Genomic DNA, 14,801 nt, shown 5'->3' with positions numbered 1-14,801 from the left:
TTCCAAAAAATCTTTATCCCTTTCAGTCCCTTGAGCCATCTAGTCTCCAGTTAAGTTTTATTAAAGACATCAGGATTACTGTGGTAAAATATGAGATGCTCCATTTTTATATCTTTGCATGTCTGCTGTTTGTGATTTGTAGTATGAAAAAATCTCCCAAAAATAAGAAAACAAAAACTAAACTATTTTATTTTAAGTAATATTAGGGTCCAAAAGTAAAGTAGCTGAAGTTTAATTATAATTAGTTGAGTATATGAAATTGGTGGTGGTGGTCTGTTTTTTTTGTGCTGATTCAAGTATTAGAGGTGCTATTAAACTGCCAAGATGTTGCAACCTCTTAGGTAGTATCTCTGCATGACTCCTGATTTCAATTTGTAGGCTTCTTTTCTATATGATCAAAATTCAGTGATATTGTCCATGTTTTTTCTGACTCTTAATTTTATTTCCTTTTTCAACCAGTGTGTGTTTTTTTGTTTTTGAAATTCAGCTGAAAACTTCATTTGACATAGGTTTATTTGCTGGAAAATACTGTGATCCAACTGATAGGATGCATCTGAGACGATTGGTACAATTTCCAGTTTGTCTATGGACTTGTTCTGTAATGTTGGGCACATCATTTTATAGTACTTTTGTTTTATTGATAGCAAAACAAATTGCTCACTTTTGTGCAATACTGTCGGATCTATGGGTAAAGTGCTTTATGAACGTAGCTTTATTATCTAAAGGACATTAAAGGAATGGAAAATGAAATGCAGATACCTAGAAAACATTAGCACGGGCAGAATTTCTATTCATTCTGTTATCCTCTGGTGCTGCTAAACAACCTCAACTCTGTCTCGTGGAATCTGTCAGGAATGAAAGGTCCAACATAACCTGAAGTATTTCTTGGAAACATATGAAAAAGCTTGGGGACTGAGTTGGGAAAGAGGAATTTTAGCTTAAGCCAGAAAAATGGCTATAAGTTCTTCCACATTCTATCAGCAATAAAATTCAATGCATTTGGTTACTCTTGTCCACACCTGCAATAGTGTATAGTAAGAATGAAGCTTTTGAGGGATCTCTTTCAGCCAAACAAAAATAAAAAGCTCATCATAAAAGGAACGTTGACTGGCAAGAGACTCTCCAAGCAGCTGTTTTTGTACATGTGAAATTGAGGAGTTGCTTCTTTGGAGGGGCATGAACCTAGATGAGCCCCACAGTATTTAATCTGTTAACTGAAGCAGTTGTTGTGTTTACAGACCTATCCATAGGGTCAAGTAATTAGAATGAACTTGGACTAGAATGCACAGCCTTCTGGCCTTTCCAACTTGCACATACATGCCCAGTGACCCACAACATCACTAAAAAAGTAAATAGCACAGTTCTGAGCTAGTATTCTTAATTGAACCAGATAATTACCCAACCTCAAGAATGCCCCTGGGATGGATTATTAGAGCAGATGGATCTACTGGGACATTTTAAGATGGTGAGCAAAGTTACTTGCTCTGATGGTAGCTCAGCTGTTCCTCAGCTGTCTTGCTAAGCGTGCTGGTTCATATTTTGGACCTCAGTTGTCATCTTCCTGCCACCCCTAAAATATCCTGTTGCAGATTATTTTTAGATCCTATTTCTTAGGATTCGTTAAAAATGAACACTCAGGATTCTTAGTTTAAAAAATAGTGAGAGTGGCTAGAGTGGGTGGGGGGCTAAGGTATATTGGTTCTATTCATGTTTTTGCTATGAGTTGCTTTGTGATCTTGGAGTAGTCGCTGGACTTCTTGTGACTTAGTCTCCCCATCCCAGTGAAATCCCAGTTTATCTGTTCCAGTTACCCTGCGCCCTTTGCAGTAGAAGTGCTGGTTAATTGCAGAATACTTACCCTATCCTCTTGCCCAGTGGTTCTCAAACTGTGGTTGCGACCCCATATTAGTTTATTTGTCAGGACTAGTATTGAAGTTGCTAGGGACTGAAGCCAAAGCCTCAGTCCAGCTGCCCAGGGCCAAAGCTGAAGTCTAAAAGCCCCACCTCCTGGGGCTGAAGCTCAGTGGCTCAGGCTACAGGACCCTCCACCTGGGGCTTCAATTTTGGTCCCCCCACCATCCCCACTTAGCCTGGGTCAGGTTTTAGCTTTGGACCCTCATTTCCCTACATGGGCGTCGGGTCAGGTGGGCTGAGCCTCTGGTTCCCCCTCCTGAGGTTCTGTAATAGTTTTTGTTGATGGAAGGGGTTCGCAGTGCAGTCTGAGAACCTCTGTAGGGAGCAGCAAAGTGAATCTAATGAGAATTGCATCACTTGCACAGTGTTGCAGCTTTAGAGTTGTAAACTTAGCACTCTTGTTCTGAAAGCTGATCTCTGTGGTACAGACCTTCTGACTAGCCGAGCTGTAATTTTTACCCCGGCCAAATTTTAGTCTGCAGGTGAGTTCAAAAGGGATTTATTGTTTAAAAAATTTTTAACTACGGTGCCTGTCTAGAAGAGTATTCTTTTACTGGATGATGGATTGTTTGTTTGATAAATGGCATTTATATAAAAGCATAGATTTCCAAAAAGGTTTAGATGTTGCCAAAGCCTGGGCATTTTAATGGTAAGTGTGAGAGTGCTATTGTTGACTCTTAGTAGAAATTAGTGCACTTCAGGAGTGGTTCGTTCCTGTTCTTTAATCTTTTAAGGAAGGAGTTCACACAGTTCTGTAAGTGTAATGATGCCGGGTTGGGTGCCACTGAAGTCTGTAAATATGGAAAGGGTAATTAGTTACTGTAAATGGTTCTGTTATCAGTGCTGTGGAGGATATGGGGCTATATATTAGGGGTAAGAAAAGTGGGAACTAATTATTGTAAAGGAAAGTAAGGCATGAATAATCCTTCTGTAACTGACACTCTCTCCCACTTCTGGTGAGGTGAAGTGAATGTCTTTTGAAGCTGTTGGTATAGCTCTGCTACTCTAGCCTTTTCTAGTCAGAGCTGTTGTACAGTGCTGTGTGTGAAGAGTGCAGTTATTTCAGCCCTGTTCTCTCTTGGAGGAAATTGGTGTAATGATTCAGGAGATCTCAGGAATTCCAGTCTCAGACCTTTCTGAGGATGGAATGGTGTAGGGCACCAGCAAGCTGAAGTGGTGAGGTACTTCAGTTTTGCTTTTATCTGATTGAAAAAAGCAAGTGTATAACTTAACCAAGACCCCTGTTCTCTATGCTGTAGGTTTCATTTAGGTGGGTAGTGCAGGTGTGCAAAAATTGGCTCTTCCAATCAAAGGGTTTTAATTAAGATCTGGCCATTTGTAGGGTAGTAATGATAGGTGTGCTCCAACTTGTGGAGCTGTCCTGAGCAGAAGTTACTCATACAGTTGTGACATATTACGTGAAAGGTTTGTGATGATCAGATGACCAGAGATTGTCAATTGGGGAATCTACTCAACCTCTTAATGATGACTATAAAATAAATTTAGAAATATCCAACTCTTGATCAGTTAGAAAATGCAATCAGTATGTGACTAGTGAATATTTGAAGTTTCTTTTTGAAACATTAATTACTCTCCAAAAGAAGCAGGGTTTTCTAATTAATCATTAATGGCCATATTCAGATGCCACATGCATAATTTAACACACAAAATTTGTCCATAAGCTCTCTATTTTCCACCCCACCTTGAATTTTTAAGTGATGAGTCATGCTTGTTTTTTATTCGGCAGACCTTACACCTGGTTTTTATGCCGCTGCTTTTACTGTTTTGTCCGAAAATATGGGTCTTGTGTTGATACCTTGCCCAATCCTTGGCTATATCCTGATCGCCAATGATGCAGAATTCCACCAGGAATACAGTTAGTGATTCATTTATGTCCTTAATCACTTACTGAAATAAGTCTCGGAGAGCTAGCCATGCTAGTCACCAAAACAAAAACCCAAGCACTCCTGTAGCACCTTAAAGACTGACAACTTTTATTTATTTATTTTAGGGTAAGTCTTACTCATGAAAGCTCGTTACCTAATAAATACAATTGCTGGTTTTCAAGGTGCTACAGAACTGCTTGCTTTTTGTTGAAATAAGTATATAAAGAATATTACAGAGATTCCTATCTCACATAGCCAGTCTTCAGTTTTACAAATATTGGCCAGATGCAATGGAATAAGGCTCTGTGTAAAAAACATTAATTTCTTGGTGTTTTTCAATTCATATATTTCTCTTTAATATTTTGTCTTCACAGGGCAGTTTCGTCCCACTTTTTTCAAGTTGTGATCATTAATCGGGATTGTGTGCTTGGGTTATCTGATCTTGTGTGGGTTTTTAGAAGCAGGTAAGTTGTATTTGTTTTGTATGTAGTATCCTTAGATTTTTCAAAAGGGGACCTGGAGGGGGAAAACTTCTATCATATTGAACCATATTGGCATCCGTGTGGTTCATCAGCAGGTTTAGGATTTTTTGGTTCACAGTACTTCAGACTGCCACTAGAGCTAACAGAGTAATTGTTGGTAGTACAATGCTGTAAATCTCTGGATCTGCCTCTAGAATTATAAGACACAGTTGTCCAGTTGGATTCACAACTTATTTGTTAGAAAGCAAAGGAGTTCTAACTTGAGAAACTTGGGTTCAATTCCAGGTTCTTAAGGGGAGTGTGGTCTAGTTATAACATTCTGCTTCTGTGTATGTGTATCTCTCCAGCTCATGCTCTATTTGCTTTCAAATTGGGCAGCTTCTTCCTTCATCACACTGTGTGGGTAGCAGCTGGGGAGAATGGACCACAGTGACTCTTTCTGTGCCTAGTTCTACTGCCCAGCACCAAAGCAGGCCCTACCAGCCAAGAGGAATAGATCCAGGAAAAAAAGTACTCCGCCCTCGCAGCCTTATAATGGAGAATGCTTTGTAACCCCAGGGCAGAGGGGGTTGAGTAAAGCTTGCACAACATGTTTGATGGACAAATGCTTTGTGAGGATGGAGAATGCTGAACGAAAATAAAAATCTTACAAAAACTTATCTGCCAGACTCTTAAGAAGACTCTCTGAGCATGTGTAAATCAACACTTTCATGTGCTCAGAACTTGGACCAAATCTGGACTTATTTCATGGGGATGGTAAAAGGCACATCGCTAACACTATGGGAGAGCCCTTGCCAAATTTCAAGTCACTACTCCAGTGCTTGTAGTAGGAATTTTTTTCTCCTTGTTTCCATCAACCTTTTACCTGTTTCTCTTCAATCATTTTCCTTTTTCCTCCCATCCCATTTTCTTCCCTCTTCTGTTTCCTTTGTCCTTACTCAGGTTGGAATAAAGTGGAAAAGAGTGGTTACCCATTAAACGGTTGAAGTGTGTGGGACTTTTCTAGGTGGGAGAGTGGGGCAGAAGTGGTGTGTTTCTGGATGTTTGTCTGTGGTGCCACCTCCTGGTAGATAATTTTATGTAATTTTCTTCAACTTCAATCTGCTTGAGTGTTAGCATTTCTTTGAAATTTTTGGCTTTTGTGGGGAGATTGAACTCTTAGTTTTTGGAGGATTTCTTGCTTTTTCCACCACTGAAACATCTGATTTATTCATGGGTTCAAGTTATGAAAGAACAATTGAGATCCTGGATAGATAAAACCTCTTTCTGTAATGACTTGCTGCAAACTTTCTCTGTCATCATCTTCCAGGTTATTGGTAAGTGAAATGAAAGAAATTGGCCCATGTTGCTCCTTTGAAGGATTTGCGTGTTTTTCCCTTTTCACACTGACCCATGTTATGGCTTTGTCTCTGGATTCTGAACCAGTCTGTCTCTTGGTGCTTGTTCCTCTGCTGGCTGCAATGGTAGATTGGTGTGTGTGTTAGTCTTTTAAAGTAATGTGGCATCCATATAATCGAGCACAGTATTCTGACGTCTAGCTCTGGGGTGAGCAAACTTTTATTTAAGTCGGGCCCCACTTTTTGTCACTGCAATTATCAGGGGCCCTCCAGAGAGCCCTGGAAGCGAGTGTTGGTCTCCCACAAGTGGTGCACTGTGCTCCCTTGGTGGCAGTGGAGGCCACCGAGGTGGAGGGGAGGCAATGGAGGCAGGAGGAGCTAGCTCAGGCAGCAGGTGCTGTGTGGGGAGTGGTGGTGGGAGCGAGGAAGGGAATAGAAAACATTAGAGGGATCATTGACCTGGGGTGAGATTTTAAGTCTCAACTAAAACAAACCCAATGCTAGAGAGCCAGGTGAAAGGGGCGGCTTCTTGCCCCACTGTGCACACGGTCCCCTCAGCTCGCTGCTGTGCTGCGGGGCTCCCTCGAGCAGGAGCAGGTGCACACTGCTGGCACACGACAGTATACTTGGAGTGGGAAGAGGAGGCAGCCCAACTGCCCAGTGAATGGCAGCACAAGGGCAGCTGGAGGACTCACAGGGACGGGCTGTGGGCCAGGCTTAATCCATGCATGGGGCAGGAGCTGGGTTGGGTGCCAGGTTGAAGGGAAGCAGCAACACACATGACCCTGGTGTGCAATGTGGAGAGTGGCTTGTTGCAAGTGAGAATGGCCAGAGCATGTGCTTCACCTGCACTCTCTCCCACAGCTTTGTCCCTTGCTAATGACATTGCAGCTGTGGGGGCTGCCGGGAGCAGCACTTTGCTGTACCTCCTTGTGAAATTTCATGCCCCTCCAAGGGGGGTGTACACCCCTCTTGCACACCCCTGATCTAACCTTCTGAGAATCTGTGTGGTTCACATGTCAGAGTGCATACCGAGGCCATTTACAACCAGGTCCAAAATCACTAACTGGGAGAAGAGAAAATAAATGTGGGTGTGTTTCCAGAATGTTTTTTAAAAGTGAATTAATACAAGGGTACAGCTTTTAGTGGTGGCATTGGATTTTGGGTCTCCTTCTATCCAGTTAAAATGTCATCCAGGGATTTCCAAAGCTATTCCGCATCCATACATTTTAAGATGAATGATGATGATCAGATTTGTTTCAAAATCACTTTAGATTATAGGATCATGTATTGTGATCTCCCCAATGATTACTGCATGTGGGCTTTCCAGACCCCAGATTACTCCAGTTCTGCCTTTATTGTTGGTTGTTAGTATTAATTATTACTTATTAGTGAGTCTTAATGGCTTGAGAATTTACTAGTGAGGGGAGCAGGTATGTTGATTCTTAATTTGTCCCATTGCTCAGCTGTACTGCTCTTGGCTCCTGTGGTGTTATTAAAATGACTGACTTGTACAGACTGGAATAGCTGGGACAGCAGAAATGTCAGCTGGCTCACCCACACAGCAGTGCAAAGCTCATGGTATTCTACAGCTTGAACTCTCTACCAAACCCTTCCTTGTAATAGAGCTTTCCAGCCCTAAGTACAAAATTAAGAAGAAAGGAATTGGATGAAAACAAAATCAAGTGGGGCTGTTAGTTGTGGAAATGTGAAGAGCAGAAGACTGTTAAACACACTATGGATCTTGCAGTTCAGATCTTACCTGTGCAGTGCTTTGATCTGCATTAAGTCCATCTAGATTGGGCATCTATGTGGGAGAAACTTTGCTGCTGCTCTTTGCTTTTTCACTTGATAATTAGGATTGAATTTTAGCCTAAATCTTAGCTGCCAATCCGTCTCTTTTTCACTGGTACTAAATTTGCTCCTTTGCACAGTTATTCAGTAGAAAAAGTGATTCGGAACCACTTGCACACTTTTCACACTGTCACATGGGCCAGTTGTTTATAGTAAATACCTTAATTAGATTGCTGCCTGTCTCATGGTGTACTTATTTATTCTCCATTTTTCACTTTCTTTTTATAGTTGAGAACATTGCATGGCACATAGTGGAATGTGTGTCATTTCAATATAAAGTTAATAATCTTTTTAATGACAAAACTATTCTTTATAAACTTTAAGAGATGAAATTACACTTTTTTGATGTTAGTGGATAATTTTTTCTGCCTTCTCCCAAATAATCTGTTGAATCAATTACAAATGAAGACAACATTCCATATTGACCAGTTGTAACCAGTTTTCAAATGCAGACGACATAATCAGCACAGTGCAGAACTTCTCACTGGGAACTTTTTCAGGTACTGTTGGTGGAAATTATAGCTAAATCTCTCAAAATTGTATTTTACAAGCACCTTGGCAATACTGTAATAAATTGAGTGGTGAGTTCTCTCCCTTACAGCTACTGCTTAAGTTTGAATAATTACTGAATCATCCAGGAATGCCAATATGTACCCTGAGTCCTTTCCACACCTAAATTTATTTTTCTTCTTGAAAAGTTTTAATTAAGGAAAAGGAGTTCAGACATGTTTTTAAAGCTTGTCTAAACATGATGTTCCAAAGCCTTTGGCAATAATACCTTGGTATGCTTGATGTGTTGTGTGTATTACTGAAATTTTCCAGAAACCACAAGGCTGATAACTCAGCCCAGTGCTGAATTTGGATTCTGAGAGCAAAAACTAATTGCAGAAGGTAGTACTGGGGACTGGTCAGCTAGGCATACAACACAGAGCAATACCAGATTTATACCTCTAAGAAGGGAATAATTAAGTTTCTGTGATGCACAGGTGTGGAACCGTTACATAGCAGTGTTTGGTTTGGTAGACTATTTCTTGAGTGAATATTGTGTGAAGTGTCTTAAGTTATGGAACAACCTGGAGTTAAGAATGTGTTGAATCTTGACTCTGAATATACTGGGGTGCAGTATGTATTCATAGAAACTACAGATTATAACTGAAATTCTTTACTCTGTGTGGATTGGTAAAAATGCCTGATCATGGGATTTAAGCAATTTCCACCTAGTTCTGCCACAGAGTGGAACACTGCTGTGGGCATATGTGATGGATGTAAATCTCAAATGGTTATTTCCATAAAACTCTTCCTTCTAACCAAGAACATAAGTAATACTGGGAAGGAAACTTTAAGACATTTCCCACTGCTCTGCTTCCTGCTGAAAAGTAACACATCAGTTTTAGAAATTTATAGAAAAGGATCATGTATGGATTTCTCTTTCCCCCAGATCCGAAAAGGAGAAATAGGGGAAAAAGACGCTTGGAATAAATTTCACCTGACTCTTGTTTGACTATAATGATAAATCATTGTAACAGCATCCTGTTTCCACCTTTAGTCTATTTTTTTTAACAAAGTAGTCTATAAACTGTTGGTCTTAAATCCATTAATGTTGTAGAGATGATTCACTTTTTCCTGAGTCCTGCCCTTTCCCCTTAGATTTAAAGTCATGGCCTGCGCTAAGTGAACTTATAATGATGCAATTGATCTGCAATGTGTTCTTGTGTTTTGAGTTTCATACTTAAGGCCTGGTCCTGTGAGCTCCTGAGATGGGAGATGCCCAGAATCTTGCAGGATTGGGCCTTCTGTCATGAGCTCAGTAGATGAGCATCTCTCTATCCTGGGCTCTCTGGCAGTATAATTTAATCACACACACTTGTTTTGAGGGGATACATAACTACTCTGTACCTTTCCCCAATTACTCTTAATGGAGCAAATCCTACAGAGGTGCAAACTGCTTAACCAGCTCATATTACCTGACTTGTGATGTGTTTACTTCCCAAAGCCACTGTCCATTTTGCTTTTTACAGTGGAATGACTTTGACCTCTTCCTGCCTGTCAGAAATTAGATTACGAAGCTTCCCAGCCTGTAGTCAAACCAGGTCATGAAACTTTTGGGCATGAAAAATCAGTGTTTTTTGAAATAGAGCTTTCGGTATGCATATCAAACTCAGACTTTTAGTTCACTTCATTTTGGTTTTGTTACATCTGCAGGAGTCCTAGGAGCTGGGAGGAGGGGAATGAACCGTGAGGGCGTCCCCGGGAAGAGTCCGGAGGAGATGTATATCCAGCAGAAAGTGAGAGTTCTGCTCATGCTTAGGAAGATGGGATCAAATGTAAGTTTTTAACGGAGTTCTGAAAAAGTGTGAGAACTTAACCTCCTGCATCCTCATCCCAGTCACGGAATTTGTGACTATTCACTATCTTCTCATTCCCTGTCCCCAGGGTTAAACCCCACCAAGTTCTTCTAAGGTGGATGGAGGGACCACTTCCTCTAGAATTCACTACTGCAGCACATATTTTGTCCAAGTCTATACTGCTGTAGTCCTCAAAGTATAGTTATTACATTGTAGTTATGTCAGCGTAACTCCACAGTTTATAGCAACAGAATTTTTCCATCATTGTAGGAGTATTGCCTCTCTGTGCTAGGTCAACAAAAGCATTCTTCCATCAGTGTGGCTGCATCTATACAGTACATTAGAGTGGCATAGCTAGTGTGCTCAAGATAGGGATTTTTCAGTCCCTGAGCACCATGTGTTGCCAATTTTAAATCTGAAAAGGGCATAGTGGCTTTTGGTGCATAAGGGCTTGTCTATACAGTGTGTTAGCCCTCATCAGATGGGTGTTCATTTTAGTGCATGTTAGTATTTTGTTCAGTAGTTGGTCTGTGTGGATCCTGTTGGTGTGGACTAAAATTTCTGTAGTGCAAGTTAATGTTGCACCATGTGAAATGGGACTATGTTAATGCACAGTGGGGAACTTGTTGTGCACAGCAGCAGGGCCAAGTCCACACAGGCTGGTTAGTCTGCACTGGCATGTCACAGACTAAAAATTACACCCTTCTAGTGGGGAGTAAAGCACCATCTAGACAAGCCCTAACTTTCTAATGGGTGAAACAATGTTCATAGATATAGACACAGGATAGTTTTGTATTTTTGTTTTCTTTTTGTCCACATTGTTTTTGCCACTGTTTTACCTAGAGATGCTGCTTACGCCAAAAATAAGTGATTGAAACTGGCCTTCAGCGTGTACGTGTGTGTGTATTTATTGATGATGGCTCTGAGACCAGTCTGTGGGTGGTTGGGTGGGCAGATTTGTGCGTTGGCCACTCTGATTCTGGCATTATATGAGCTGGGATTGGATGTGATTTGAGGACTATTGCTTGTAGTGGGGAAAAAAGACCAAGTTCGAAGCCCTTGTATCAGAGGCCTGGTATGAGGCAGGATCAGCTTACAGAATTTGGTGAAAATGAGCTGATATTGTAGAAATACACGTTCCTAAGAAGTGCTGGTCACAGTGTACTTAACGCATCCCAATATCAAGTGGTACCAGCAATTCCTGATGTCAAGGATGGTACAGAAACGCTCCCAATGGATAACAGGAACACACTGACACCTCCTAAAAGATCACAGTGCATAGTAAAGATGCTTTAATTGAACTGACACGTACAAGGTAATGAATAATAAGTAACCATGTCAGGGTGCAGTATTAACTTGTTTATATCGGAGTATAAAGATGTGTCTCAGAGGCAGTATCTTTGTCTGGCCTAGGGAAGAATGGAAAATTCCTCCATTCACTAAGCTGGTCCGTTGTTACCCACATACGTGTATTAGTGGTCTAATAGAGTCTGCAGGAAACTAGAACTGTGCTTCATCAATGATAAAACCTGTCTAGGTACCTTCATCCCATAATAGGTTTTTTGGTCGTTGTGGGGTTTTCTCAATGTCTGCTGTGCCAGCTGATAGGGCTGGAGCAGCACTTAAAGGGAACCCACATACAGAGCCAAACCGCTGTCAACTTCTAGCCATGCTTCTAACTGACTCAGGATCTTCAGTGCATGTGGAGATAAATTATTTTAGAACTAGAATGACAGGGGTGCTGTTAATGTAGATATGGCTCATGCATGCAAGTTTGTGTAAAGAGGTTTGTACTGTTCATAATTTTTCAGGGAATTCAGAAAGTCTCTATGAAAATAAAACTTACAAATGAAGTAGGTCTGATTAAAGATGTTGAAATATGGGCCTATCTTAAAAAGGGGTGTTAGTAAAATCAGGATTTTATATCAATTTGGTCCCACTGATTTCTGAGCAGAATTTACTCAGCGAAAAAAAAAAAAGGCTTTCTTGAATGTGCTGTTACAGTAAAATTAAATTCTTTCGATCTTGGATGTCATAAGCAGTAATAGGGTACTCATAGCAGAAGTCCAGAAATGCCTGCAGGACTACTGTACAGTTAACCTCAATTTAGTTTGCGTAGAAGGATATAAATCTGAAGACAGTAAGGAAGGGAAAATTTGCTCATGTTCTTTTGACACTCCCCTTTTAATATGCACATGGTTTGTGGGACTGGTACTCTTGACTTTTACATTGTGAGACTTTGAAATATCTTAAGTACAGAATAAGGTAGTAAGGGAAGTATTTGGTCCAATTGGGCTTAGAGGCTTTACATTAGTTAAATTTTGGTTGTACATGGACCAGTAAGAAGGCAGAAGTGGTATTCGTCAATAGTCTGCTTCCTTGCTCTTCATCCTTTCATTTTTTTGCACATTTGCAGTTGACTGCCAGTGAAGAGGAATTCTTGCGGACATATGCAGGTATAGTGAATAGCCAACTTAGCCAGCTTCCTCAGCACTCTATTGATCAGGGTGAGTACCAGCAAAGGAGAACACTTAACAATTCTTTCAATCATATAATCTGTTCAACTTTTTCAGTTTGTATAAGGCTTTCATACAGCAGCACTGTAAGGAAAAAGAACGTGTGTGTGTGGGGCAGGGAGAATGACTATCCCTTTCATCACCTCACCCCAGACTGATGCAATTACATTGTAGAGGAGACATGCAGCATCTGAAAATAGCTTTAACTCACTTCCTGCTAATGCGCTTCCTAACACATATTGGTCTGATGCCTTTTTTGTACGATTTACATGTTGAATGAAAAGGAGACCTTAATTCAGATATAAAGATTGACCATCAAAAAGAACAATACTCTCCCCTCCTCCCCCATCTCTGTTTCTCTGTCTAGAGAAGTCATAGGACTTGGTCTCAAATAAGAGAAAGATCAGTTGAATTGGTAAAACCTGCAGAAGTGGTTTGCAGCCTACACGAAGCTGGCTATTGTTAAAAATGGGTACATCTTCAGTCTTTCAAGAGGCAAAAGCTGAATGATCTTTGCTGTCATGGAAAGAACTTCCACACTTTGCCTGTTGTTTGTGACATTGGTTATGATCTGCTTATCCCGGTGGATTTGTTTGCCCTGTGCATGCCAGTCAATGTCTGTTAATCTTTGAGCACAGTCTTAGTAAGGTTTGAGTTAGATACCCCTATTTAGGTAATTACATTGACCTATATAAATCCTTCCTGTAATGTGAGAAATACAGTTCTTTTCCCGACCTAAACTGTGGAGGAGTGTTGCCATGCACTGTTAAACAGGTGGCTGCATCTCCATAAGTGAAGTGAATCCTGGATATATCTGTGATCTTTTCGGATGATTAGTGTTATGATAAATAGTATTATTCCTTGCATTGTTGTTGGTGCAAGGATATGAGGCAAGTTGTGTGAGACCTGTAGGAGAGCTCTGTAGAGCTCCACAGGTTCTTTTATTGAACCAACTCTTTTGGTGAAAAAGATATTACCTCACCTTCCCTGACTTTTATTATTATTCATGACTACTTAGAAGACTGAAGGCCAAATTTTCCCAGTTGACTGTAGGCCCTTGACTGCCCATTATCTTCTGTTCATTCATATAACTATTTGTTTTCTTTTGGGCTCGTAGTTGAATTTCAGGCATGTATGGGGCGCCCAGTAACTTTGAATCTGCATTTACCATACATGCTGTGGCTCATCTTATTGAGCTAGATGTGGTCTGAATTTTGCCAATATATCTCAAGCTGGGAATAATCTGTGGACTTGGTTATATGGGTTAAAGTGCACAAACTGCAGTTCATCCTTCTGGAAAGATAAAAAGGAGGTAACCTATCAGAAATGGATATCAATGCTGCTTGGTTCATCCTCATTCCTAACTAGCACATCGAGTTGTCTGCTCTTACTGATGATTTTACCCTTCTGAAAGTCATTGTAGGTAGACTTCTCTGCTTGTAATGATCTTGGGAAAATTTTTTCCCCTTTAAATGGACAGTATCAAGTAGTATATGACCAGAATGGTAGTGCTGCTCTTCTGCCTATTTCAGAATAAAAAGATGGATGTTGTTTGTAGAATAATGAATAGAAATACTGAATGACTTCTTAATTAAAATTTTCTTTAGTGGGGAATTTAAATATTTTCTTGTAGTGATGCAGACTCAATCTTCCACAAGTGCCAAGAGTTAATCAGTAGGAAACTGGTTAAACAAAGTCCCTACCGTAAAGTGTGTCATGGTAAAAAGTAAATAGGACTCAAATGTTCAGTTTGGGGTAAGCTGAGGTGTATGTATAGAAACACAGGTAAATGGTTTTGGGATGTGGGTCTTTTTAAATAACTACTGTAGAGGGCTCCAATTTCAGTGGCACATACAAATATGTGGTACAACGTGGGAAGTCATTCTTCCACTCCATCAGAGCTCATTAGGCTGCAATTGCAGTATTGTGTCCACTTCCAGGCACCACATTTCAACAAAGATGTGGAAAAATTGGTGAAGGCCCAGAGAAAAGCAACGAGAATTATTAAAGATCTAGCGAACATGAGCTGTGACGGAAGACTGAAAGAACTGGCTTGTTCAGTTTAGAAAAGAGAAGATGTAGAGGGATCATGATAGCAGTTTTCAAGTACCTAAAAGAGTTACAAGGAGGAGGGAGAAAAATTGTTCTCCATTGGCCTCGGAGGATAGGACAAGGAGCAGTGGGCCTTAACTGCAGCAAGAGAGGTTTAGGTTGGACGTTAGCAAAAGCTTCCTAACTGTCAGGGTGGTTAAACACTGGAATAAACTACTAAGGGAGGTTGTGGAATCTCCATCACTGGAGATACTTAAGAGCAGGATATATAGACATCTATTGGGGGTGGTCTAGATGGTGCTTGGTCCTGCCTTGAAGGCAGGGGATTGGATTCGATGACCTCTTGAGGTCCCTTCCAGTTCTAGTGTTCTATGATTCTGATATAAAAATAGGTATAGGAAATACTTCAGAAGGG

General features: G+C 40.6%; 1 protein-coding gene across 4 annotated transcripts in view; it reads left to right on the top strand.

The window, feature by feature from the left end:
• The window catches only part of CTNNBIP1 (catenin beta interacting protein 1), a 59,838-nt gene that overhangs the window by 17,252 nt on the left and 27,785 nt on the right, over positions 1–14,801 (top strand). For 2 of the 4 annotated variants that reach the window (XM_074976035.1, XM_074976034.1), the window contains exons 2-5: positions 4,175–4,264; positions 7,882–7,973; positions 9,676–9,797; positions 12,235–12,325. In XM_074976035.1, coding sequence (XP_074832136.1) covers positions 9,702–9,797; positions 12,235–12,325 — 187 coding nt within the window. In that variant the 5' untranslated portion in view covers positions 4,175–4,264; positions 7,882–7,973; positions 9,676–9,701. The remainder of the gene's footprint in view (positions 1–4,174; positions 4,265–7,881; positions 7,974–9,675; positions 9,798–12,234; positions 12,326–14,801) is intronic. The other 2 variants (XM_074976032.1, XM_074976033.1) reach the window with 1 other exon arrangement.

Source organism: Carettochelys insculpta, chromosome 23, assembly GCF_033958435.1.
Source record: "Carettochelys insculpta isolate YL-2023 chromosome 23, ASM3395843v1, whole genome shotgun sequence".
Classification (NCBI taxonomy): domain Eukaryota; kingdom Metazoa; phylum Chordata; order Testudines; family Carettochelyidae; genus Carettochelys; species Carettochelys insculpta.
The sequence above is the reverse complement of the archived record's forward strand: the minus strand, read 5'-3'. Positions and strand labels throughout refer to the sequence as shown.